General features: G+C 40.8%; 1 protein-coding gene across 9 annotated transcripts in view; it reads right to left on the bottom strand.

Moving 5' to 3' along the window:
• Positions 1 to 27,237, bottom strand: part of add3a (adducin 3 (gamma) a) — a 105,689-nt gene that overhangs the window by 20,204 nt on the left and 58,248 nt on the right. For 7 of the 9 annotated variants that reach the window (XM_082536859.1, XM_082536860.1, XM_082536862.1 and 4 more), the window contains 4 exons: positions 15,711 to 15,955; positions 3,037 to 3,175; positions 2,304 to 2,455; positions 1,414 to 1,494 (listed from right to left, as the gene is read on the bottom strand). In XM_082536859.1, the coding sequence (XP_082392985.1) occupies positions 1,414 to 1,494; positions 2,304 to 2,455; positions 3,037 to 3,175; positions 15,711 to 15,905 (567 nt within the window). In that variant the 5' untranslated portion in view covers positions 15,906 to 15,955. Of the gene's footprint in view, positions 1 to 1,413; positions 1,495 to 2,303; positions 2,456 to 3,036; positions 3,176 to 15,710; positions 15,956 to 17,308; positions 17,333 to 20,337; positions 20,730 to 27,237 lie in introns of those variants that run through there. The other 2 variants (XM_082536858.1, XM_082536863.1) reach the window with 2 other exon arrangements.

The following is a 27,237-nucleotide window of genomic DNA, read 5'->3' as shown; positions in this document are numbered from 1 at the left end:
ACTCTCCTTTCCAGCACCCTGGCATATACTTTCCCAGGGAGGCTGAGGAGTGTGATCCCCCTGTAGTTGGAACACACCCTCCGGTCCCCTTTCTTGAAGATGGGAACCAATGAACCAAAATAAATATGAACCAAATACTGCTGGCATTACTGCTATTGGTAAATAAATAAATATCAAGTTTTATCCTGATTATTTTGTTGCAGTACTGAACTATTATTTCTGTGTGCTAATCAAAGACATGTCAACGTCCATGTCTAACTAGTTAACTATTGCAGCAACAGGTTTTTGAGGCAGCAAAGTTACCCTAGTGAAGAGAGTCTGTTCTGGCGGTTTCAGGTAGGTACGCTTGTTTTGTGTCTGTACTGCAAAGAGAATTTATTGTCTGAAATTATTATCAGCAATTTGGCACTTTATTCCCTTTTAAGGAAATAAAGCAGATTTTCAGGGCAAGTTTACAGTGTCTGTGCTGAACTAAAGCAAAAAAGACAAACAAACCCCTATTAAATTAAAAACAGTTCAACAAGGACATGTTCAAACCACTCAGCCACCCACGAGGCTTTACTATCAGGAAGTAGCAAGTTAGGCGCAGAGATTTATATTACTACCTTCTAACCACTCTCGCAGGTCAAAAAGTGAAATCAGCTTGTCAGCGAGGTGCTGACAGATTTCACAATCTGGCTGCAGAAGCACACCTGCAGCATATTATCCCGGATTTTATCTGTTTGCGCAGGTGTCGAAGACAAAGTAGGAGAGTACAACAAAGCTACTACACAGAGGCGAACCCTGGTTCTGTTTTTTAAATTGTCAAATGGAAAAAGCAGAAATAAACAGAAGTCCGACAATCAGGATGAGACATGTTGATGAGACAAGAGCAACAGAAAGAGAAAAACAAAACGGAGACAAACCGAAATAGAAAGTGAATTAGAGGGAGCTGAAATGTACAGAGGGAGGTAACGAGGTTGCCAACGAACTCTTAAACACATTATTGCACATTTAGCGCCGTGGTATGTCGAGCACAGCTGAAACTGGGGAGACGGACAGACTGAACCACCTACAGTGTTTGCTGACAGAGAAACAGAGTGGCTAATGTCAACATGAGAGGTGCCGGTGACACAGAACATGATAAACACGTACACAAAAGGGACAGTCAGAGAGAGACGGTGGGATCTTGTGCACAGAGAAGACCAAAAAGCACTGGAAAAAAGTTCATCTGGTAATGGGAGAGCGCTAGTTGAGTAAAGCAAATGCAAAGCCATTACAGTCCAATGTAATGCTGGCACAGTTACACAGAGAAGGATGCTGACGCAGACATTTACGATGCATTTCATTTGTAGCAAGAAATTAAATTAACAGGCAGAGCTTGTAGTTAAAAAACTGTCTTTGGATGAGACCACAGTGGCTCGTGTTTCTTACCAGGTTTGAAGCAGATGCCTCAGCAAATGAGAGTCCTCTGGGGATGATCAGGATGTGGTCTTGTTCTTTACTGACTCGGCCCTAGGAGAAAACACAGATTGAGGACTAAAGGTTACTTTTAGTTAGAAAAAAAATTAACCAGACCCAAGTTGGGACTGCATTAGAATAACAAAGCATTAAGAAAGAGTTGAAATATGGACTAAACAGTCAGATCTGCAATTAAAACATGCTTGCCAGCAACCTCCCTGTACATTTCTGTGGGCAACAGGGAGTCAGATACAGCATGAAATGGAGGAACTTGGGTGGAAGTGGACTGCAGAGTGGTTTGCCGTGGTCCAACCACTATGGGGAGTCTAAAGTGGCTCAGATAGCGTGCCTTATATGAGACAGCCATTTGTATGTGTAGAAGTGTATCAGCTGAGCCATCAGCTGATGTGGTCACAAAGAAATTATTGCAAAATGCATTGAGGCATTGTAAAGTCATCACTACTAGACTTTCTTGGGAATTTTGAATGGCACTTAAATAAAAAAAAGAATAGTGCAATATATAGCATTTAAACAAAGGCATAGAATAGTAGAGGACATTCTGAAAGTCTGTGTGGACAGTTTTTGAACTGTAGTATCAGTTTTCTGTAGAAAGTCAAAGGTTACAATAATCTTTGTTGTGAATGACAAGCCAGGTATTTAAGTTGTGATATTAAAGATGTTTTTGTAACCTCGAGACAATTACTGTTAGACTGAAACACCCTTGAAATGACAATAAAAGCTTTCTCTGCAAACAGACCCTCAATGTTTGTACCCGGAAATAATACAGGAGACGGTAAAATTTATGAACTAGATAGATAATAGGGAATTTCCAGTACATCTGTGCTTTTGGAGTAGTGTCTTACTGTGATGTAGGAGTTGGCGAAGTGTGCCCAGCTGAACAGGTCCACCAGTCTGTAGAGGCTGGCCAGCTTACAACGTGTCAGCTTCTCGCCTTTCACCATCGTGGTGGATTCCACTCCGTACAAGTCGTTGATGGGAGTGACCATCCCCAGGCCTAAATGATCATGGACGATGAGAGGAGGGGGAGCAGGAATGTTAAAAATGCAGATTGCGGATCAGGTGGTATTAATATCAGTGACAACCATTCAGGACCAGACATCTGTAGCTAGCATCTGGATTTGTATCTAATGGTGTATCTGACTCTACATGAGAATCCTAATTTACACAGTGGGGTGATGCGAGCAGCACTCAGTCCTTTAATGCCTTTTGTTGTCTTTAATTACAATATTTAAAAAATTAGCTAAACCAAAAGGCTACACAGTTTCTGACGTCTAATTTAGCATTAGTTGTGCATTCCAAGGCTTTGACTTCACATATGGGACTCTTGGACAGAAATTGCAAAGGATCAAAACCCATGGAAATATGCACGGCTTTTCCGGAGTCTGGGGCTGGGATGTCTAAGAGTATTTATGCCCTTAAGCACACAAAGCTCATGTTTGTGTATAGATCTCCTATATTCCAATATTGAGGCTGTGCTTTTGTTTTTCAGTGCAGTTCAAAGTTATTGCACCCAGGGCGCGGATGGCATGTGTTAGTGTCTGGTTGTCTGGGGTAACGAGCACAGTGACCACTTACTGAGGGGGGAAGTGTTGAAACCGGCAACTGTGCTGGCCATAAAGAAGTCTGCGATCTGCCTGAGGGCCAGCAGGCCAGTGGGGTTGTTCCCCTTCCGTTGCTGCTCTTGGATCAGGCTCTCCAATTCCTCCTTGAAAGCCTGAGAAAGATAGGGAAAGACAAAAGGTTGAGAGGGGACACGAGCCAACTGAGAACGTAATGTGTCAAGAACTACAAATCTAACCCTCAAATTAAGAAAAGCAACAGTAAAAAGGATTTACCGGTTAATCTTCACATTGTGACTTTTAGCACATTATCAAGCCTCGTTTAAAAAAAAAAACAAAAACAAACATTTTTATTCCATATATAAAAATGAGCCTTTACGTTCAACACAGGGGGCTTTAATCAGGTGTTATGCAGCTTAACTGGGAGACACACACACCCACACACACACACAAAACGAAAACATTTCACTGAAACTGGACATCCAGGTGTATTAATCTCAAAGTGAGGCAATATCACAAAGAAAACTAAGACTATGGCGAGACAGATGAAGATAGGAGGGAGGAGAAAGGAGTAGATTAGTAGTGACAGAGAGATAAAAGAGCAAAAAGATGTGGGAACATTCAAAGAGACAGGAAGAATGCGAGTAAAGACAGGAAGATCGTGGGAGACGTGCTAATCACAGATTAGACATCCTATTTGGGTGTCAATCTGAATCATCCTAAGAGCGCTCTACGAAGCTGGGCCCAGATTGGCTAGATACACAACAAGCTCCGGAAAGGTTGCTCGTCTGGTTAGCTCGCTGCTTGTGCTTTGATTGGCTGCTTGGTGTAACTGGGAGAAAGTTAGTTTGTAGCTAATCCTCTTGTCCAGTCATCTGCTGAGTCCACAGACACGATACAGTATATGCTAACAAGCTCTTATGCAGACCCCATAAACGCACAGCTGATTGAGTGACATAATACAGAGTACTGGGTAAAGCATCTTTCTCACAGTGCTCATAAATCAAGTCGAGTCATAAATCCTATTGTAGATGTTAGCGTTTGAAATATGATGGTGTTTAAAACTGCAGGTAATATTCAGCTAGGCTGTATAGATAACAGCAAATGAAGTAATAAACCCATCTGTATCTCCAGATAACCTTTGTAAGGTTTTAACCTCCCCCGGGGGCTTTCTCACCTCTCTACCAGCTGACTTTACTAAAGCTGTAACCAGTACGTGCGGGTTTCGGCATTTAATCACACATGTGATGTTCTTATACAGCACATGCCGACGACAGGTAAAGTCCGACAGTCTGAGTTTGAGATATTTGATTTGATCAGCAAGAGTTTATTTTGTGTTATCGTTTGTTTTGGTTTCAACTTTTGTTTCTACCTTTTCCTAGCAGACCTTGGTCATCCAAATAGCCTCATCAATGAGGTGTTGTAGGTAGGTAATTGCAAATAAAAGGTAAGTTGTTACTGATATACCATCAAGCTAAAGCTAAGTGATTATCAAATCACAGATACTGTTAGCATGTATGACTTAAGGTTTAAATAACTTGTGTAACTTATTTTAAAACCAAAAGATCAGAAGTGTTTGACACATCTTTACTGACTTCTATTCCTTCTTAGTGTTTATGTGCCATTTAACACAGAGTCTCTTCTAAACACATCTGTCCAGATCAATTAGTTGTTTTCATCATCTATTCATCTCATACACCTTTACATTTCCGTCTATCAGGTAAATCATTAAAATCTTTAGTTTTGTCTCCAATTGAACTTGCCATCATCACTGACAATAACAAAAACACTATGAAGCCTCTTTAAAGTCCTGATTGAAACTTAACACCAGTGATGGAAACCTCTGGAAAGAAAAGAGCACCGCAAGAAAGCTGAATGAATCCACAAACCCTTTTTCCGAGCAATGAAGCCTCCAGTAGGAAAACATCCAATATTGATACCTTTATTTCAGTACTTATGCAACAGTCCACACACTCCCAGTGGAGCTGCATTAGTGCACAAAAACATCACTGACACTTAACTTCCTCTTTTGCCCTTCAGTCACCACACTGGGATGAGTCCATTAGTGTTATGCGAATGTTTTGTCGTTAAATGTGGATCAACCCCCTGCGTCAGGACACTGCTGGTTCTGAACTACAGCCAGACATTCCTCCATCCCTGGTGGTGAGGTTGCTGGAGCAACTGGTCTGCTGCGGATGTCTGACAGTGGTGGGTCTTCTTTGTTTTAAGTTGCTGTTGTTCTGGGTGTCAGTGTTTCGGAGACTGTTGTGCAATCAGACTGACATTAAAGTCACTGTACTAAACCTACAGTAAATTAGAGCCGTGACTCAGAAACGTATCACTGCGGCAGAATCCGTGTTCCCGACTCAACTACAAAGTTCAGTCTGTGCCTAAAAGTTCTCTCTAATCTCAAACTGCGAGCTTGTCACTAGTTGTTCTTGTGAAACTGATGACATAACATGAGCAGAAATCCCATCATTTGGTACAGTTAAACCTTTGACATTGACATTCTACCGTTCCTTAGAAGTGGCTAACATTTAGCTATTTAAACACTTAGCACATACCCACCAGAGTTGTGGGCCTGGACACTACGCTGATAATAAGTCCAGTATACTGCATTTCTGACCTTTTCTCATTAAGTGCTGAGGGATACAAGATGCATAACAAATGAAAGGGAAAGTAGTATCAAGTGCAATCAAAAAAGCTACAGCGTTTAACTCTATTGACTATAAATATTCTTCCACCTTGGAATTCACTCATTCCATTTTGCAGTCACTTGTCTCCAGTTGCCTAGGTAACACTAACATATTTATTACCAGGTCATTTATTAATCAGCTGTTTCCTGCGCTCTCATTGATAGTTGCTTCCATCGCTTGCCTGGAAGTTGAGTAAAGTTTATCTCATCTCCAGCCCACTTTGGGTCATTTCTCCTGTAGTCACTTAAAGTTACAGAATATAATTCACGTTCTCTGATCCCTGGTCAACATTTCACTGCGAACACAGCTTAAAGGCAGAGAATACGATTGGCATCATTTCTTGATCATCAAATCCATCCATGTCCCTTGAGACCACTTCTAACAGGATACAGTTCTTTCAAAGAGTAAAGTTGATCATTCCAACACTGCAATGATTTCCAGGAACATGATTTTTCTCTACAGGGACTGGCAGACACAAAACATTCCAGCAAAATGCCTCTCATGACAGAGCTGCTAGATCAACACACTGTAGGAGTTAAGGACTTTGGTTTTTCCTTTAATTTGTCAACCAGTTTCCGTGTGACTCTTCAGTAGCTGAATGCGCCACCATGTTCAGCAATGTAGACCAAGGCAATGAGCAAGATGAAACAAGAGAGATGTGAGAGAGTTGCAGACCCAGAAAACAAAATAACAAGCTGAATAGCTTCATAGAGCTTACTGGAACCACAAAGAAACCACAGAACCACACGCTATTCATTGTTAAAAGAAAAATGTCATCCCAAAAGAACATGGTTCAGTCATGGTTCTTGTGTTGCTTTAGATTTACAACACAAGCACAATTACCTGTTCAGTACATGGATTCAAATGGCAAACATTTGTGCCAATCAAGTGGCAGAAAACACATGGGCATAGCAACACACACACACGCGCGCGCACACACACAGGCATCTGCTCTACAATTTATGTTTCGCCATTCCCAAGAAGATTATGACAGCAGGGATTAGGTTCCCACAGAATAATCCAGGGACCAAAAAGTGGATCGTATCATTAATATTCAGCAAAACCTCCACATCTCCACAACAACTAAATGACCGTCACATATCAAGTTTCCCTTTTAGCCACAGTGCTCTACCTGCTCATCGTTTAAATACAGTTTCCACCTTGACAACCTTGACATGTGGGGGATGGGTGTCAGGTGAGTTTGGTTCACCAACAGACAACCAGGCTAATCAAGTCTCTCCACTTACTGGAGGAAAAACAAAACAAAACGATCCAATCAGAGAAATGAGGAGGTGTTTTCATGGCTGCTCCAAAATGCCAACAGCCAATCTTTCAAAATTGAACTGCAGCGCTGCTGAGAATGTTAAGTCGACATGAGGGCTGGAGCTCGGCCAGTTTCTCAGTGGAAGGGTAAAAGCCTGAGGGTGGTGAATATTAAAAAAAAAAAAAAAAAAAAACGAAAAATCAAACTGAGTATCTGTAGGAAAACACAAATGGAGTTTCAGATCTTTAGAATCCAGTCTATGTTATGTTAATTTAGCATTTATTTTATATTACAGTTGGCTGATATCGAGCTTTTTCATGCACATATTTGAGCTGATTGACTGAACCATGTTCTTGTGTGGTCTTGTGTGATTAGACCAGTAAATGGTAAATGGCCTGTATTTATATAGCGCTTTTACTAGTCCCTAAGGACCCCAAAGCGCTTTACATATCCAGTCATCCACCCATTCACACACACATTCACACACTGGTGATGGCAAGCTACATTGTAGCCACAGCCACCCTGGGGCGCACTGACAGAGGCGAGGCTGCCGGACACTGGCGCCACCGGGCCCTCTGACCACCACCAGTAGGCAACGGGTGAAGTGTCTTGCCCAAGGACACAACGACCGAGACTGTCCGAGCCGGGGCTCGAACCGGCAACCTTCCGATTACAAGGCGAACTCCTAACTCTTGAGCCACGATCGCCCCACAGTAGAGAAAGATATTTTTGGTGCTATTCCACCGTTTCTGTTAAAACTGGTGTTGCAGATGCAGGTGACGTTTAAACCGTTGATGTCATCCTGTGGAAAAGACAGACGGGACTTTTTAATGAGAGTGTTGGAGCAAAGTCGACCTTGCACGTCTGTGCTTGTGCTCATCAAAGAAATCTGTGTTGCTCCCGATAGTTTCACCATTACCTCACACACACACACACACACACACACACACACACACACACACACACACACAGCTCATGTCTTCATGTAAAATTACAGTTTTCTATGAGTCATTGCAACACAGTTTAACTGAGTGCAATACGAAACAGGTTACTGCTTTAAACTTTAAAAGATGAACATTAAGTTTCAAGTAATGTAGTGTCTTCTACAAACTATCTTGGGATCATTTACCGTCACAGGTTAGGTTTACGTTCACCTTGAAAAAATAAAAAGCCTTGCATTACAGCCAAACTGAAGGAACACAATGACCTGCAATTTCAGGGTTGCTGGTAATAAACTGCATCTATCTAAAAAAAAGAAAAAGAAAAGAAAAGCACAGGCCAGGTGAGGCCTGTAATTTCAGACATAGCCTCTACAGTTATGTCAGCACAATGCTTTTCCTTCAAGCCACCAACGTGACAGTGTTACAAAGCATACAGCTGCCTGCCTGCAAGCTCACCAATGCTATTGATTCCTCCTCATCTAACCTCTGAGCCTGCACCAGTAGAATTTGTCCCCAACAGCAACGGCAGCAACATCTCTCTCACGTACTCGACATAAACCCCTTACTGTCTTCTAGGATGATACACTTTACAGACAGCGAAATAAACATTGGGAAGAGGAAATGCATTCTAGTGACTGCAATCTAACAAGGTGGTTTATCGATGTATGAAAACAACCATCAATAGTGTTTGAGTGTCTTTTTGTGCATTAAAAAGATCTGCTGATAACAATTTTTGTACCCAATCCAGCTTCTTTCATAATACATAAACTGCCATCTCAGAACATATCCTGGAGCACATCATCACTCACCTGAAAGTACAACGCCACACAATATCGAACCCCTTGCAGTAATGTTCACATAAAGACGTTCTAGACCAGGGGTGTCGAACTCCAGGCCTCGAGGGCCGGTATCCTGCAGGTTTTAGATATTACCCTGGGTCAACACACCTGAATTAAATGATTAGTTCATTACCAGGCCTCTGGAGAACTTCAAGACATGTTGGGGAGGTCATTTAGCCATTTTAATCAGCTGTGTTGGATCAAGGACACATCTAAAACCTGCAGGACACCGGCCCTCGAGGCCTGGAGTTCGACACCTGTGTTCTAGACCAACTTTATTCCAAGAAACTTTATTTAAAAGGGCCATACAACCATATTTTCACAAATTTATTTGAAAACCAAAGCTCGGTCTTCAGTTTGGAACCGAGCATTTAGAGCAAACAGGTTTTGCATAGTCTCTGGCTCTGAACACAGCAGTCCAATCCTATGTTTACAAGGGGCAGCCAATCAGAAGCCAGCTGGGTTAAAAAGAAGGTGCCCTTAAAGAGAATGGAGCCAAAACAGTTCGTTTTAGACAGGGGATGGACTAAGAGTTGAATCATGCAAAGCTACTCTAGCTGAAGAATATAACTATAGAAGTGGAATCTTTTAATATATGTCGACTTTTATTTAGCGTCATAAGGTCACTATTAGTGGTGCATCTCTAGTTTTAAATAGTATCATGCAGCTATTTCATGGTAATTTGGATGTTGACTAGAGCATTTCTATCTCTGATTCTAAATGAAAAAATATATATATTGATTTAAGCTGCCATATGGAGAAACTTGATTATACCCAGTGGATTTTTTTCTCTCTTTTTGAGGTTACACAAAGTGGATGTAACACTTCAGCGTGTTGCTCTGTTATCCTGAGGGCGCTGCTTCACGGCTGGAAGTTCAAGACCTAAAAGATCCTGTGAAATGCCAAACTGAAACACAGCCGCCAAGATCTGGCTCTGAGAGGAAAGGCGGTGGTTTTTAAAAGAGTCTCTGGAGTGAGTTCAGCCACTAATGTTCTATCAAATGAGACCTTCAGGACTACAACAAGAAAAGGGGAAAAAAAACGTAAATGAGAGCAGGCATGACATTTGCTTCACACGAGGGGGTTCTCAGCAGAACCTAAAGCACCATAAATTATCCACTTGTGTTTTCTGGAAAGTGCATGCAGGGGGATTGCACTTCCTCTGCAAACCACAGGACAAGTGCAAATACGGCTGAGTAAATTTACCGCTTGGCATCAGTAAATCATTTCTGCAGGTGATGAACAGTCTGTGCCACAAGATGGAGAGAAGTGGAGAAGTGGGGGGGAAGATGAAGGGGGGGGGGGGGGGGGGTATTAACACAAGAGAAAACAAGACGGGCAATGACGATGAAAACGGAAGCAGCGTGTGAAGGCACAACTCCAATTCAATTTGGTCTGATTTAATCTCATTCTGATGGCATTTTAACCTTTTGGACCAACAGTGGCAAATCAAGTCACGTCAACCTAGTTCTCAGCAGTTAGAGGGAAACACAGAGGCTTTACTGCCATGACAAAATGAAGCGTGGATTTTTAGCCAAAATCCTCCTTGCAAACATACATAACAGAAAAACCACCCCAAGGCTCAAAGGCCACCTCGACAAAATTCTAATCATTGCATGTCACAGAAAACACTCATCAAAAATCATCAAAAAACAGTAGAAAGTAGAAAGATCTTCCTTTTCAATTCCCTCTTCAGACGATTGACACACACAATAACAAGAAGTTCTATAGCGGAAAAACATGTTCTACTGTTTATCTTAAGGCTACTGGCGAAACCTGGCCGTGTCTCTCTTTAAGTGCTTTAAATATAACGTCATCACATCAACAGGACGAGTCATTATTTTTCAGCCATCTCCGTTTTGTCACACTGCTGGTATGCCCGTCATTGTTGCACACAAGCAAAAATCACAGTTGTAGCTCTACAGTAGATAGCTGGATATGTTGAACAGCTCAAGGTTTGACTTTAGACTTTAAATGTAAACACAGCTGAATGAATGAGGCAAGTGGATCAAGTCAGCTGAGTTGATTCAGACCTGCCTAGTCTATATTCGTCCAGCTTTAAATACAACCTGCCATTGGAGCAATACAAACATGTAATCTGGAGCCGCCACTAGACCCATAACACTGGAATGAAAACAAATAGAGAAAGAAAAATGGAGAGAGAAATGAGGAAAGCAAAAAAAGAAAAAAAAGTATATACAGCTGGTTGCTGTAGTTGAATGAAAAAGTGCAAACTGAGAAAGAAGGAAGACAGAAATGGAGATAAGCCTGTGTCCAGCTGGTGCCACACACACACACTTCTTATTGTTGTTACGGCTGAATATGAATAAAGAAGCACTGAGACTAACTGTCTTCGTGTACGGGCTGCAAACACTATATAAGCCAAAGGGAACCACCTGTCACTGCTGACTGAAAGCTATTTGGCTCAAATTCAAAACCGCATAAAGCGGGAATACCATACAGACATACCACTGTAGCACACAGGCAAAGCTACAAGTACATACACACACAGTTAGATGCAGTTGCAAATAATAGTGAAGGGTAACCTGCGATGTTCAGATGTTAAATAATAAAAATTATTACAAGTGGAAAAAATATGTCTTTTCAAGATTGATACTAAAAAGTATTTGGTGTAAAAATGTCCACATGAGAAAAATAGCTGAAAATTATAATTAAGCATTTATAGACATGTTGAAAATACATGTCAACGTGGTAGATTCCTTTAGTTTGGAAAGTTTAGTTTTGCTTGCACTGGTGTTATAATGTCAGGCAGCTCTCTCACCGACCTCCTCTGCCATTAATTCAGTAATCTAAATCAGTGCGTCTGTATCAGCAGTAGAGCTGGGCGATAGAACGATAACGATATGTATCGCGATATAACTTTTACTCGATAGAGAAATTAAGCTATCGCGATAGACCTCGCCGCTCTTGTCCTCTTAAAAAAAAAAAAAAAAAAAAAAAGTCAGCCAATCCAAATTAAGTAGCGCAGAGCCGAACCAATCACAGCCGCAGCGTCACGTCGCGTGACTTGTTACGTACAGCACAAGTGCCAAGCCGCACGTGTGTTTGTTTGGGAAGCAGCCAGCGGGTAATGGAGCCAGCGCCTAATGGAGGAAATGAGTGTGCCGACTAGAAAAATCAACCGAGCGTGACCGAAGAGAAAACAGATGATGGTTCCAACGCCGGAGAGATTGTCGAACGGAAGAGCCATAGAAGTTCCGTAGTGTGAAGGTATTTCGGCTATTTCAAGTCTGACAAAAAATAGAGTAGCGTGCACTGTAAATTGTGCCGAAAGCAAGTCTGGAAATACAATAAACTGGTGCATGCGTCACACTGTGCGCCACGTTATTGTTTCGGTGAAATTAACTTCTACAATACTGTTACTGTTAATTCTACTCTCTGCAGTGTTTAAATGCTTACATATACACACAGTTACTGTCCGTCCACACACACGACTCGGTTCTGCTTCTATGCCCCAGCTTTGTTTACTTTTTCAGACCGAGGCTTCTAGACTTCTGATTGGCCAACATTTCTGCACGGTTAGGAATCTAGCGCCACCTGCTGCTTTGGCATGTTCATAGCAGCGTTTTCTTTCATTTCTCCCTTTATGTGTGGACGGGATTATTTTTTAAAACGAAAACGGAAAATCTCCGTTTTCAAAAATACCCGTGTACGTGTGGACGTAGCCTCAGTCTCTGACTGGAAGCGCTAATTCGTCATTCGGCTTTTGTCAGACTAAAGTAACTGTTAAAACTGTTTGAAAAGCTCAGCTATACAACAAGGAGAGATTGAGAATTTCCTTTTAGTTCTCAGTTTATTGGATATTGACAAAAGTTAGTCAGTTTTGTCTGTTCTTCTGTAAAACAAACTAAGATTTATTTTTAGAATTAATATTTTGTTTCTAAGTGGAATTGACAATTTAGTAGTCTGTTTCGTTTGTTCTATTTTGAAACTTAAACGCTTTAGCGGCTGCCTTTTGTGTAGTTTGCAATATTTGCCTTTATTTATCTGAAAAAGTCTCATGTTCCTTAAGTACATCTACCCTGTTGAACTTATTATGGGAAATAAATATTTAAATAAAAACAAGCTGCTGATTATTTCACATTTTACTTGTGAGCAACGGCACATTTAAATCTTACAAATATAGTTATTTGGCTTATATCGTGATAGATATCGTTATCGCCTGAAATGAAAAAAACATATTGTGATATGAAAAAATCTCATATCGCCCAGCTCTAATCAGCAGTGAAGTTAGAGACATAGCACAAAAAGGCCTGAGCCATTCGGCTCTGGATCAAGAACGCCCTGCAGCAAACTGTCTGCATTTAAGGGCCCTGTTTTAAGTAGACAGTCATTTTCTCTCCTACAGCTTACTTGCGGTACTTCCGCTCTCTCTCTGACACACACGATACCAGCAGAGGATCAAGTGGAAACCTGGATCAGGAGCAGCGATACTGCCCTTCCAGACATCTGGCACAAAATACGGCACGCCAAGAAAACCACTCTGAGCATGTGCAGAATGTAGATCAAATTTAAAGTTTAAAAAAAAAAAAAAGTACGGGTCAAACCACCAAGCTGTTACTACCCAGAGTTGATCACGCACATAGACACTTCCTGGATTGTACACAATCACTCTCCTTCTCTAGAAGGTTGTTTTGCATCTGCATCATTCATTGCATGTGTAACGTCTAACTTTATCCTGTCCCCAGCCTTATCATTTGTCTGTGCCTGCTGATTTGTCACAGCCTGCTGCTGTGCATACTCTTTAATAAGTGTATTTGTTACTTTAAAGTAATCCCAAGTACAAATGCATACTGACACATGTACACACCTTGCACCTGCGTCCCCTCGTAAACAGTGTGAAACATTTCAGCTAAAGACCAGCCTTGAGTCAATATCGCAAAGTAAATAACGCCAGTGTGCAGGCTGAAAGGCCCTGTTGTAAAATCTCCACACAGAGTGATGCAACTGTTCAAAGGGCACAATACAAATAGCAAGATAGGACAACAGTGTGTTGTCTTTACAAGAACTTGCGTTTTCTCAATAAGGACGGTTGGGATATTTTTGCAAACAAATTTTATGCTCAAAAATCCACAAAATAATATATGCGTGCAAAATAGAGCTAAAAAAAGACGACTTCTTTCTGTGATTCTGAACTTTTTGAATGTTTCCTTGTGTTGCACAATCTTCACCCTACATTTTGAAGTTGGCGCCAACAATAAAATGCAGCACAGATAAGATATCACGGTGCTTTACCTTTCCAGAACAATGAACGATTATTTTAAATAATAAAATAAAAATAAAAATCGAGTGTGCGATTGCCAGGAGGCTCAAACATCTAACTGCACCATAAAACAGTAACTCTTAAGAATTCAGACCTCCAAGGAAAGGAAATCGGATAACATTAGTTGTCTTTGCTAAGATTTTTGTCAAGGAGTTGTTTACTTTAAAAAACCTGACCTAACATGAGTGCTCTTAGTGGGAGGGCACTTGAAGAGATTCAACGGTAAGTTTGAAAGAGGGTGTGGCAGCTTGTGGTTATATTAAAGCTTGAGCAAAGCCAGCTGCTGACTGCTGTGATTCTTTAGTCGGTGTCATAATACCAAGGGAAGCATGAACGCACAAGCACATGTGATGCATTCACTGCTGTAACTTATTTTGAAACCCCTTGATTAGGGAATAATAACTGACACAAAGGAGAAAAAAGGGAACCGATTACACAAACATTTAGTCAGTGAGGTGAAACCTTTGCTTTGCTTAAACAAGTTCTCCATTAAATTGGAGGAAAAAAAACATTACTCTTTTTTGGCAAAGTATTAGACATTTAATACATCTGTTTATCTTGTTCACAGTTGTGGGAGGCAAGAGGAAGTTCCAGCAAGCACCAAACAGGTAAAACAGACAGCTCATTTATCAGGGGGCACAGAAAAATGAATAGGCTGACATCTACTTTCATGTTTATAGTTGGAGACTAATAGCCAATGCATTCAAGAAATCTGAAAACGTGGAATATAAAGAACAATGCAGATATGAGCAGGGCATATAAATCCCACAAAGATAGGCTTTTTTGCCAGTCGGTAGATTCTCCAATCCTGCAGCTTAAAGCTTCCTCGACTATAAACATTGTTTGTAACCATGATGCTCCATAATCAGGCCCATCAGCAAGTTAGCAACCCGAAATGTATTATCCGTTTCAAAAATATCCGTCAATGGGCTGCTTACCACATTTGCCCTGCACTGTGTAAAAGGAGGATTCAGCCACTTAAGGTGTTGGTTGATACAGTTGAACTGCTTGGAAAACACTCAAGCTCTGTACAAGAAGGGCCAATGTTGGCTCCATCTTCTGTGCAGGCTGAGGTCTTCTGGGGTGTGCAGGTCCTTTACGACACAGCTATGGCTTCTGCAGTCTTTTATCTAGTTGTCTGCCAAGTAGGTGGCAACATGAAGCAGGACCAGAAACGACTCAATAAACTGGTGAATAAGGCCGGCTCTGTTTCCTCGACTCCACAGAGGTTATTTGTGAGACAAGGATGTTACCCGAGCTAATAACCTTCACGGACAACACCACCTATCACCTGTATGAGACAGTGGAGGCTGCACACTACAATACCCTATATAAGATAAATACCTAATAAAAGAAAATATTCAGTGTATCTATTATTAGTCACACTGCACTTTTTGTACATACAAAAAAACTCTGTGACATATCTTTTGTGTTTTAACATATACATTTCCTCGGAGTGGGATTAATAAGCTCTGTCTATCCATCTAGAAGTTGCTCCCCTTTAGGCAGTATCCCCCAGTAGGCAAATGTACACTAGTGATGTCTTTAAAACCTCAACGTGTTAAAAATTGTTTGCTCAGTCTCTAAATTTGCACCAAGGGGTCACTAACATTGACATTTACGTGTTTAAAAAGAAACAAAATGATGTGTTTTTCTCTTAACTTACGGGGCTCTGTAGTATCTGTGTGACACGTTTCTTCTGCTCCAAAACGTTGAAGTCCTGTCGGAGGTCGGGAGACATGTTCCTGGCCCTGATGTACTCCGGATCATTCACGTCGACACGGTCGAAGTAGCGCTCCTTAGTACCTCCACCAGGCGGAGGAGGGGTGGTCACCACCCCCTGATGGCTGTCCGCACTCATGCCTGTTTCACCTCACTTGCTTGCTCTACAGCTGCCACTCTGACTGTCACCTGAAAAGCAGAAAGGTTGACATGTTACATGACACATATGAAGCAATTTTTAAAAAAAAAAGGCAAGCAAGGAGAGTTTAACATTTAAATTAAAAGAATATTTGTTCAGGGTGTTTGTGGTTTTTATGCACGTAAAATGAAGGGTGGTAATATACCAGGAAAAGGTGTAGCATGCAAATAAAAAGGGCATCAAGATCTAAGTCAGATTAGCCTGTAAGGAAAAATGCAAAAGCTGAAATGTGCCATGTATCGATCACAGGATTTATACTTTTGTCGCTCTTAAACATGAATATTTTTCAATGAAAGTTAGTTGAATGCCAACAAACAGTCATGTTTAAAATTAGCTAAAGGCACGTAGCATAAACGAGACCAATGATGAGTAAGAAAATGGCATGCCTACCACCTCTCTTTTATCAGATGAAAACACACGGAGGTGTATCATAAACAGGAAAAGGAAGTCCCTGTTATCTCTATACCATAGAGGTGCTACTCTTCGGTTTGATGGAAATAAAAGTTCTATCCTGCAGTTCATGTCATTCGCTTGCTGAGTCACGACTACATGTAGGTCTTGGTTAGGTCACACTGACAGATCAACTAACAAAGCATACAAATGGGGGCGGGAGGAATTTTGTTTTGACATCCAAGACCTTGACTGCTGAGGTGGTTTACTCCCACTGTTCATTCTCAGGTCAACTGGCATGACAAGCATTTTGCAGGATGCAGGAATTGGTAAATGCAACAATAGAAAATGACTTCAGCGCTTTGCTTTCAGGCCAAGAGTCAAAGCCAATAAAGTCAAAACAAAAATACTAATACAAAAGATTAAAAAACAAAATGCAAGCAGAGATTTAACATAAATAAACACTGCATCTTCCAGGAGCCCTTGTTAGCATACGCAGCTGCAGTTACAGTGCCAAATAGTAAGATGCTGGTGTATCATGAAGAGGCGGAGCTTATGGGATGGCTACCAGATGGTGTCTTGGCTTGGACAACAGAGGAATGACAGCAAAAAAAAAAAGTTCAAGGAAATAGATCCGAAGTTTTTTTTTCTTTTTTTTTAAAAAATGCAGTAGTCATCTGACAGCACCAGAATTAAAATGTATAGGTTCCTGTGCCAGCACAGAGTCCTCCTGTATTTCAATTCAGCGTTGTCATCTTAGCTTAACACTATAAGAAACAGCAGGGTTTGAGCGGTGATTTAGATTGACACATGCCACTAAGCCACTCATTCAGGTCAAACGCCAATTAAAACTGTGGTTGAGATTAGACAAGAGTCACACACAAAACAAAGTTTAACGAACTCCTCACACATGGATGACAAATTAACCAATATTTTCCTTACTCATCACTCACATTGGCGTGTGACTGATTTATGGTTTTTCTCTCTCTCTTCAGGAAGAAGCCTGAACCCCGAGGCTGAAATAAAAAACACTCCATTTGTGTGTTTACTCAAATATCCATTAAACATCAGTATTTCCTATATGTCTTTACCTCTAAGAATCCAGGACTCAGGAAACCACTCTTTGTCTGCCTGATCTCCCTGCCATAGCTCTGATTTATACTATAAAAACAAATAAAAGCCTCCCAAAAAGTAAAATCCTCTTTAACTGAAGGCAGCTGGGCAGCACAGAGTTATGTAACATGATATTGAATTCATCCTCCTGCCCGCACTGTTTTGCTTGCTGAACAACTTTACACAGGCCTGATCAACAAAAGCCCAAGACAAAAGGTTTTGAGAGCAGGACTTTGATATAAAGACTTGTATAAAGATGCATTTGCTGTGCTGTCCTGTTTCGTGCTTTATATCCACAGCTTTTCCTATATCTTCGACTGCAGGTATTCTGAGGAATACCACGTGGGAGAAACTTGACAGATGTGTAAATAAGAAATGCATTTAAGGACGGTGTGATTGACAGTAGAAGCTCACGCATAAAGTTTGCTGACTGGAATCTCTGCATGGCTGAATGCAACAGCTGTAGTTTCACCAAAATAAAACGACTCCCCCAACCCCCCACTCACACTCACATGCCTGAATACACCACCCCATCCCTGCTCTGTCACAACTTCAGCAGTCCCCAGCATGAACTTCCACCACCCCACCCCCACCTCCCCCAGTCTCTGTCAATAGATCATTGTCCTCATCTCGAATCATCTCAGTCTGTTCAGATCCAGAGGAATCGACGTTTTTGGAGCAGTGGGGGTGGTTGTGTGTGTGTGTGTGTGTGTGTGTGCGCATTTGAGAGAATGCACAATTAATCCGAGTAAGAATGAAACCCGATCCTCACATTACACCAGCAACATTTATAATCTTAATTTCATGCTCGATGACAGATGCTTACACTTTTTGAATGCAGCCCACTGAAGATGCCAGTTTATACTGAGCTTTGTTCAGTGAAAGACTGGAATTTACAAAGGCAATGGCCATTAAAGTGTGGCATTGCGTGATAACGCTATTATTGCAGTCGATGTAAACTTCACAATTCTATGGCTGATAAATGAGGTGGGCTGTGTTTACTGATGTGCACTAGACTGTGACTGCAGCACCCGAGGTCAGCACAACCTCAAGACCTTTAGTGACCCTTCCTCTTTTTCCTCCTTTTCCTCCCATCTGCACGTTTAGAAGCACCAACAGACAACATGTTTTCATCTGAGGGTAAGCTGTCCATGAAAAAGTTCCCATTTATAAAACAGTGCCACGAATCACTGCTACGAACCACAGAATGCTCAATGTGACTTTAGCTAGATAACAAATGCAGCGAGTTAAAATTGAGCTTGGCCTTAACTATCAGGTAAGAATAAGAGGTCAGGCATAAAAACCAACTGTACAATACAACTGTATTTAATAAGTTATTTCATGTATAAAATGACAGAAAGTAACTTAAAGTGCTAAAAGAATGACTTGAAATATCTTATTCGGCCAAAATACATCAAAGCAACTCTTTACAGTTCGTTACATCCTAATGTAAAATCTTATTTATGTGTAGTATGAAAATATTTGCTGCAGAGAAGAGATAGACGAGAAAAAAGGACAATTAAGGATGCGTACATGTTTGTGACTTTTCGCTGCAGTTCAACTGACCACTTCCTTGTATTTGAATTGGTTCTGTGGACAGCCTCCATTAGTGGAACTCGATGTTTATCTCTAAGACAGAGGACTCATCCATTACACACTAATACTTCTGACATTTGGAAATGGAGAGCAAGTGCCTGAGACAAGGCATAACTCTCCATCTTCATCTGATGACAGCTGGCTAATCTAGAAGCCTACACAGACCTCTCTCCAGTCCTTTAACTCTGCTCTGTTTCACTTTTATCCATCTCACTCTGATGTTTCGTCGTATACAATACGCAAACTTGCTAGAAAGGCAGGAGTAAAGCAAGAAGCCATGAGTAAACATATGTAGTCACAAAAACTCCCTAAAATGCCGAGTGACACTGCCCGGGCTCTCCACTCACACACATGCATGCAGCTACTGTCTTTATCGTGCTGGGGCAGATGGACTTCAAAAGCAAGCCTGCCTACATCTCTGCCACCTCTAAAAATAGACAAACTGCCTTTTGGGCTGTGTTACAACCCTAATAACAACAATACCAGGAAAGAATCTGTGCGGCGCTAATTATATCCCCGAGTGCTGCAAAAAGCAGCGCGAACACACATGCACACAGTGACCTGTAGCGTAAACTTTGCTAATGCACACACCCAAACACACAGAGACAAGTAGGTGCGTTCCCTGTCCAAACACGCCTGCGTGAGAGCTCTAGCAGTGAAACTGAAGGACAATGTTTGAGCCAAAAGCTCAGCAGCTTACATGATCCTCCAGCGGCTTTGCTATGAGATGAGGAAAGCTCCTCTTGAATCCATCACTGTGCCAGCAGCAAGCGTTACCCATGACACAGGGTAATGCCTGGCTATCAGTTTAAGCTGATGGTTTCTTATGAAATCTTGATTTAGAGCAACGACTAGTGACTGTGAATGCATTTTAACTTGCAAATATATTCAGTCTAATATGTTTCTCTCTATACTTCATCTGTAAGGATTCTAAAACACTCCCTGCTATCTTCCTTCACAGAGCTAATCTTCTCTGGTGCTCACACTCAGTGCACTATTATTGCCAGACGTGTTTACAGTGCAGAGGTCTATATGCCTGAGCGCCCTGGCAGCCACACTGACATGGAATTCCCCTAAAATTGCCAATCGTTTTTTTGGATAGTAACCTTTGGAGTCATGCCCCGGGTTCTAGTGGGAGCAGAAAACAGATCCCAAGTCGGATGAATGAAACAAAAACATCCGTCCATACAACAGAGGGAATACATACAAAATATGCAAACAGGTGTACTGACACAAGCAGCCGACACACAAATATAATGCAAGCACAACCAACCTTGTGTTTATTTCCTACGTGGTCAGTGAATGGGAGAGAATGGGGAGTAGTAGTAGGCAGCTGAGGCAAAACACATGTCTCTGTTTTTCACTGCTGCTTGGTGCCCGTGCACAAATTCCACCAGTGAGTCCCAGAAAGAAGCCGGGAGAGACGAGAGAGAAAGAGCGGGATACGAATAACCAGGCGGCGATCAGAAAACCAGTCTGTCCACGCGTCCCTGCAGATTTTCCATATAAATGCTCCTCGGTGAAGCTGCCAGCAGACAGCAGATTCTCCCAGATTCTTACAGTCTCCCCGTCTTGGCTGCTCCAGCGTTCATCAGATAGAGAAGTATCAACAGCTGTGAGTGTGTATGTGAGAGGATCTGTGTATGTGCGTGCCCTCAGTGAATGGGGGCGTGTGTTTGTGTGGAAAAGAAGCTAAAGCGACCACGTGATGCAAGCTTAATCCCCCGCCCACTGGCTAAAAACACACACACACACACACACACACACACACACACACACACACACACAATCAGGCAAAGGCATACATACAGGCTTTTTGACCAATCAGAGCTCAGGCTCACACACTAATCACACCTCCCCTCCTCCACTGCCTTCTCTCTCCCTCTCTCTCTCTCCATCTAGTCTAGCCTTTTTCTTCCTCTCTTTTTTTCTTTGATCCATTCACATCCCTCACATTCCACTAGCTGCTCTCGCTCGCTTTCTTTTTATGTCTCTCATTCACACCCACTGCTGTCCTTCCCCCCTCGCTGGGCGACTGTACTAAAGGTCAGTGTTTATTAGTTTGGCTGGAAGCAGCATAACTGCAGCCGCACAACCTGCTGCAGCAGAAACTGCTCGGCTTTCACTGTCACTTCTGCCCCATTGAATCAATGCTATCTGGCTCTCTGATAAAATCAAATACCAACAGCCTTACAAAAGAACATTGTTAAAAAGTATCATTTAATGCCATAATTCAGTCACCCGTCTGTCAATACATCTGTCACATGACAGCTCTCTGCAAGTCTGTGGCCCTACTCACTTCGCCTATACATTTTTCTCATACTTGTTGCTGTTCATTGTATCTCTAAAGCCATTTTTGAAGCCATGACGACATCTTGTATTTCTACACTCCCTAAACTTGCTCAAAAGCACTCAAAGCATTTTCTCTTTCTTCACTCTATGCTGGTGAGGAATATGAAAAATGTGTCCTCTGGTTTTCCGTCTCTCTTTATCACCAAAGCTGTTTTTCATGCATGAACTCCAAACAATGTGACGAAAATCAGGTTAGGACGCTGTGAAAGGTTGTACACTACATCAGATAGTGTGTTTTGAGTTTTAAAAAGTGGGTGCTGTGTGCACTAAGAATGCAAAAGGAAGTTCACAATACACCCATACACTTTTTACGAATTCATCAACTCTTCCCTACATTATTCTCATATTAACACTGTCAGACATCTTGCAGACTCTTTAACAGACTCCAATCACACAAGCCTAGAGACCAGTTGGAGACTGAATGAGTTGGTGGGTGGTTGCTGAAAGTTAACTGCTGTCGTTACATGAAACTGGTCACAAAGAGGTATATGGTGGTCCACCCAAAAAAAAACCTAAAACCGAAAAAAACTAACATTTTTGTGATTTGTTTGGTCGCTATCAGACTGTCAGGGTTGCCTGTATTGTCCATTGAAGACACTGATATGATGGTTGGCCACAAAAGGTACAATTAACAAAATGGCAAACCAATACAGATTATGAACTTGAACAAAATATAAAATCTGGCCTTAAAACAACTGCTAAGCATTTGGACGAAAAGTGATTAGCAGAATGATAAACAGAAGTGTCTTAAAGGGAAAAGAAAACAGGCGAATGTTGCCTTTCGGTACACGTTAACAGGCTATACAGTGGGAACATTAGCACAGTCTCCAGCTGAAGGAGCATCTTCCGGCTCTGTACCTGTTGAGCAATCAAAGCAGGAAATAGACTAAGTCTCTACAACTGCAAAACACAGACCACAAACTCAACCCCCCAGTGGGGAATAAGCTAAGCCACAGATGACTTAACCACCAGAGAAACACATGGCACACATTTCCCCTTGCAATAGTTGAATACAGTCCAATTCACAAGCCATCCATGCAGAAGACAAACAAACAATCCAGGCAACCAAGATGTCAACAACTTGTCAGCCAGGTCATTCATTCTAATGTTTGCTTTTAAAAGATCAACGCTTCACATCAAATGCAAATTTACATATGGATGCTTTACACACACTCTGGATTTAACCTTGTAAGAATGTACATAGTGATGATGCAGATAAGCTGAGAGACTCAGCATCAGGTATAGTTAAATGAAGACATGCATTTGAAGCTAAAATCCTAAAATATGAATAATATAAAGAAACTATTTCTAGGCACTTTAGGTATTTAGACTGTGATCTTTCAACAACACTTTCAGGAAGTTGTCATTCAGAAGTACAACAGTGACCCAAAGCACACAACAGGGTCATAAGGACATCCTCAAGATAAGAACAAGACCTGCAACAGATGGCATGGCCCCCACAGAGCCCTGATCTTCACATCATCATTCAGGGATTACACGTGGAAACACTGAGACAGTCTTAATCTACAAGTCACTACACTTAACATGTTGTTAGCCAATTAATATAAACGAATGATAACATTAATTTGTTAAGCATCATAACCATTTTCATTCAACTTTCAACAAAGCAGCACAAGTTGCAAGGTACAGTAATGGCACGTCAAGTACCAGTTGAGTCCTGCAAAAGTGTGTCACTATCATAACAAAACTCACACATTACGCAAAATGTCATGAAATTTCCTTCATGAGAGCCCTAGATAACAAAGGGCTATAGTACACATTTGTTGTGATCGCCTGATGGCTTAGATGATATGGAGTTTTTGTTTAGGTTCCTGCAAGAGTAACGGTGATAACACTGCTGCAACAGACGCCAAGCCACACCCATTTGATATCTCACAGCTGGAAAATTGCCACAAGATAACTTTATCAAAGCCCTGCATTATTTTGTGACATCAGAATTTCCTCCTGAGTTTACATCCGACTTCATTTTAAAGCTCAATTTTTGCCTACAACACAAAGTGGTGAAAATGTGATGCTTGTTCAGGTCGCACAACAAATAAATGTGCTTAATAAAGAACCCAGGCAAGAATTTTAATGTGCTAAATGTATACAAGTTAATAATACTTGTGTGTAAGACTAATACATTCCAAGCATCTCAAGTTATTGTTGAATTTAAAACCAAAGGTGACATGTGCTATTTGTTATTTTCACTGGGGAATTACCCTTTACCGGGAAATCTACCATCATACGTACGTCATAGTCGCACACCTGTCTGAAATCCTACACCGTAACTTGATTTGCACCACCCTAGAAATGCAAGTACACACCGTGCTGACGTAGCCCGCAACAACTGTGATTGGCCTGTTCAGGACCCTTGATTCTTCCTGCGTATTTCCGACTACTTTAGGTCACAAAGGAATGAACAAAGAAGTAGAAAAATAAGTTTTTTTCTTTTTCTTCAGAAAAAAGAAAAAGAGGAAGAAAAAAAAAAAAAGAAAAGAAAAAAAAGAAAGAACCTGACCACAAAAAAGTGGGGATCCATGAGGGAAACAAGTCCCAGTGTTTTGTTTCCATTGGCTGGCACTGCATATAAAACAGTGGGAAAACACCACATAATAATGAACACTAATTGCACCAGCACAAGCATAAATGGAGTCAACAGCTTATCGTTCATTCCATCTTTTCAACAACAGTGGAGAGTATGAGATAGGTCAGACCTGGGCATGGTATGGCCTGTGAGCAACATCCGGCGCATTGATTGTACCAGACCATAAGGTCCATGGGAAAATAGGATTTAAACAAAAATCCTAATAAGTACATGTTATGCAAGCAACACTGCGAAAGCAAGGAGGAGTTTTCTTTAAAGATATAATGCATTTTGGGGTCAACTTGAATGAGAGCGTCAGAGGTCAAATGTGACATGATATTTGAATGCAAACTATATTGTGATATTTAGAATACCCATATATCAGTATCATTTGTTTGTATTGACAACATTTACAAAAGAAAGTTGAATTTTATGGACAGTTTTAACGAGAAGACATTTTATGAAGGAATCCCCATGTTTCATTCCCCACAGCCCCTTTTCCATTAGAAGAAGACAAATCCTTTTATTGTCATTCAATAAAAGTTATACATTCATAAAGAGTAAGTATTTTATAAGGCTGTCATGTTTCTGTATCATCCCTTTCCTATTTGACCCAAAAAGATCAGCCTCTTTAATGATCTGTTATTTTTAACATTTTAAGAAAATTATATTGTACAATTTGTCATCCAATTAAAGAATATTTGCTACATCAGTTTGCCTTGCATTTTATCTGAAACATAAAAGCTTAAATATGCAGTAACTAAAGCTTTCAGACGGTGGTCGCATCAATTATTATTTGTCTGTGAGACACTCACAGGTACAAACGATATGATTTTAACTGACATGGAATATTTGAGACACCAGAGTTAAATTCTTCCACTGAGTATATAAAGTGTATGTAAATGTAAATTCTGTCATAGTTGTACCTTCAAAATAAAATGAGACGAGTCACATGAGCTTGTTTATTAGCTAAAGTTAGCATCGTTGGTGGCTAAAAGGACTAAGCACATGGCTGTGGTGTTGGCTGTCCCAGATACATCACATGCAGATGAAAAAATACAATTTACTCAGATAAAAGTCAAACATAAAATTAAGATTTTATGCATTTCCTTCGAACATTACAACTGTAGCCGCTACTGTTGCGGTGGCTAGGCAACAGGAACTGCCTAGCAACATAAACGAAAACAAACAACTTTCTTTTTTCTTTCTTTTTTTTTTTTTTTTTTTTTTAAAAACCCGGCAATGACAGAAATGGCTAGGGGAAAAAAAAAAACAAAAACCCTTTGTTATAACGTTCATGTCGCATATTAATTACGTCGCTGGACGTGTTGCTATAACAACAACTTCACACATTAGGTAGTACTGGATGATAATAGAAAACCAATCAATCCGAGTTGGTACTTATGGAAAAGTGGCTTATATGTCTGTATTGTCAATTCAAACAATAGCAGTGACTAACATGTTTTTTTAAATACCTTTATATAGCATTATCATCACTTTGACTTTTCAGGTCAATCCAGTGCCCTTGAAGGAAAGGTCAGAGGTCAAATGGGAAATTATATTTTAAATCTTTATACATTTAGCATTTGTTAACAATACACACCAGAGGGTTTTCTCAAGGCCTTTTGTCAAAGTTCGGTCAACAAATGATTAAGATGACTCTGGATCTTGGTGGATGCAAGCCAAATTTTAATGGATTGTTAACGTGATCCAACTCTACACCTCTACAAAGGTTATTTTTTTGTTTTTTCCTCTCTCATTCTCACTCTCAAATCTACCTTCATATGTGAACAAACATTGTCTCAGTGACGAAGTTTAACAAATCCATATAGAGATTACCTTTCAGCGAGGATTACCTGTCTGCTCTCCTTTGAATTTCCACCTCAGATTTAAACCAGACTTAAACCGAACACACTTATTCAAATTGTTAAAACCTGGCATCTACTCTTGCCAGGAGCAGTTTATACAGGGATAAAATTAAAACTGACCAAAAATGAATCCAGTTTATTGAACTCAATTCTGCTTGACAGTTCACAACAATCCCAGTTTCTCATGTGATCCCATGGGAAAATTAATTGCCCACCCCTTTGATACATATTCCTCACACAGTCTGGTTGCCACTGGCCATGTAATAATAGGCAGATTCCCTTAAATGGCATCAAATACATGTGGAAGAAATCCTTGGAGTGTTTGCTCAACTGGCTGCAGCTGGCCTACACCAACAAACAAGCAGCCATCACACGACTAACAATTTCTTTTCCCGAACAAACTGTCTTCTACAGAAAGAAGAACAACAATGCACTCTGGGGACATTTTTGCAATGCTGATCTGTGAGAAAACATGAAGAATGCTTACAGAAAATACCTTTATTGGTATGCAGCAGCTGGAGGGGACCTTTTATTTGAGATTGAGGATAATCCTTCACAGCTCATCTAAAAGAAAGTGCTTAAGAGTAATAAACACCTATATAGCAATCCGAGTCAAGAGAAAGTAACACTGCAACAATAGTGCAGCAAAATCAGCTTGGGCATCTCTGTACACAGCTGTAAATCCTTTAATACAAGTGTATTATCCATTTATAATCTGTTATATGCATAATTCTATACAAGCAAGATTTTTGTCACACTGCAGCACTTTCGCTAGAAGAATATGCAACGGACAAAAAACCTGCTTTTCGCAAATCACATCTGAAGAAACCACTTAAAGATCAACTAAAGATCATAATAACTTATGAAGGATCACACTACAATCAATTGATTTCCTTGCACTCTATCCTGTATGGTGTTACTCTATACTAACAGCTCCAGTTGGTAAAATATTAGTTATATTCACACTACCAAGACCTGTGTCTAGACAGCATTCTCTTCTGCAGTGCGGTAAATATGCCAAGTATAGACTGGCACAGAAAGGAGACCGATCCCTCTCAACCCCTCCTTCTGGAAGTCGGTGCATCACTCAGCACTTTTACAAACTCCACACACACGGACGCACGCAGACAGCTGACTCTGTGAAAAAAAGCTCTGTGCACATTGTTGAATAAAGCCACTTTCACACAAAACCCCAAACAGTTAACTGTATAAAGATAACAGTGTAGTACAGATAGAGACACGCTTACGTTTTGAGCAGTTTAAGTTATTTTAATAGTAAAACTGAGAGTATCTGAAAGAGTTTTAACACAATATAAAACTATTAAAGATTAACTACAAAACCATAAGATAAACTTTTCAGACGTGA

The sequence above is a fragment of the Aulonocara stuartgranti genome (assembly GCF_965226115.1).
Source record: "Aulonocara stuartgranti genome assembly, chromosome: 6".
Lineage (NCBI taxonomy): Eukaryota > Metazoa > Chordata > Actinopteri > Cichliformes > Cichlidae > Aulonocara > Aulonocara stuartgranti.
The sequence above is the reverse complement of the archived record's forward strand: the minus strand, read 5'-3'. Positions and strand labels throughout refer to the sequence as shown.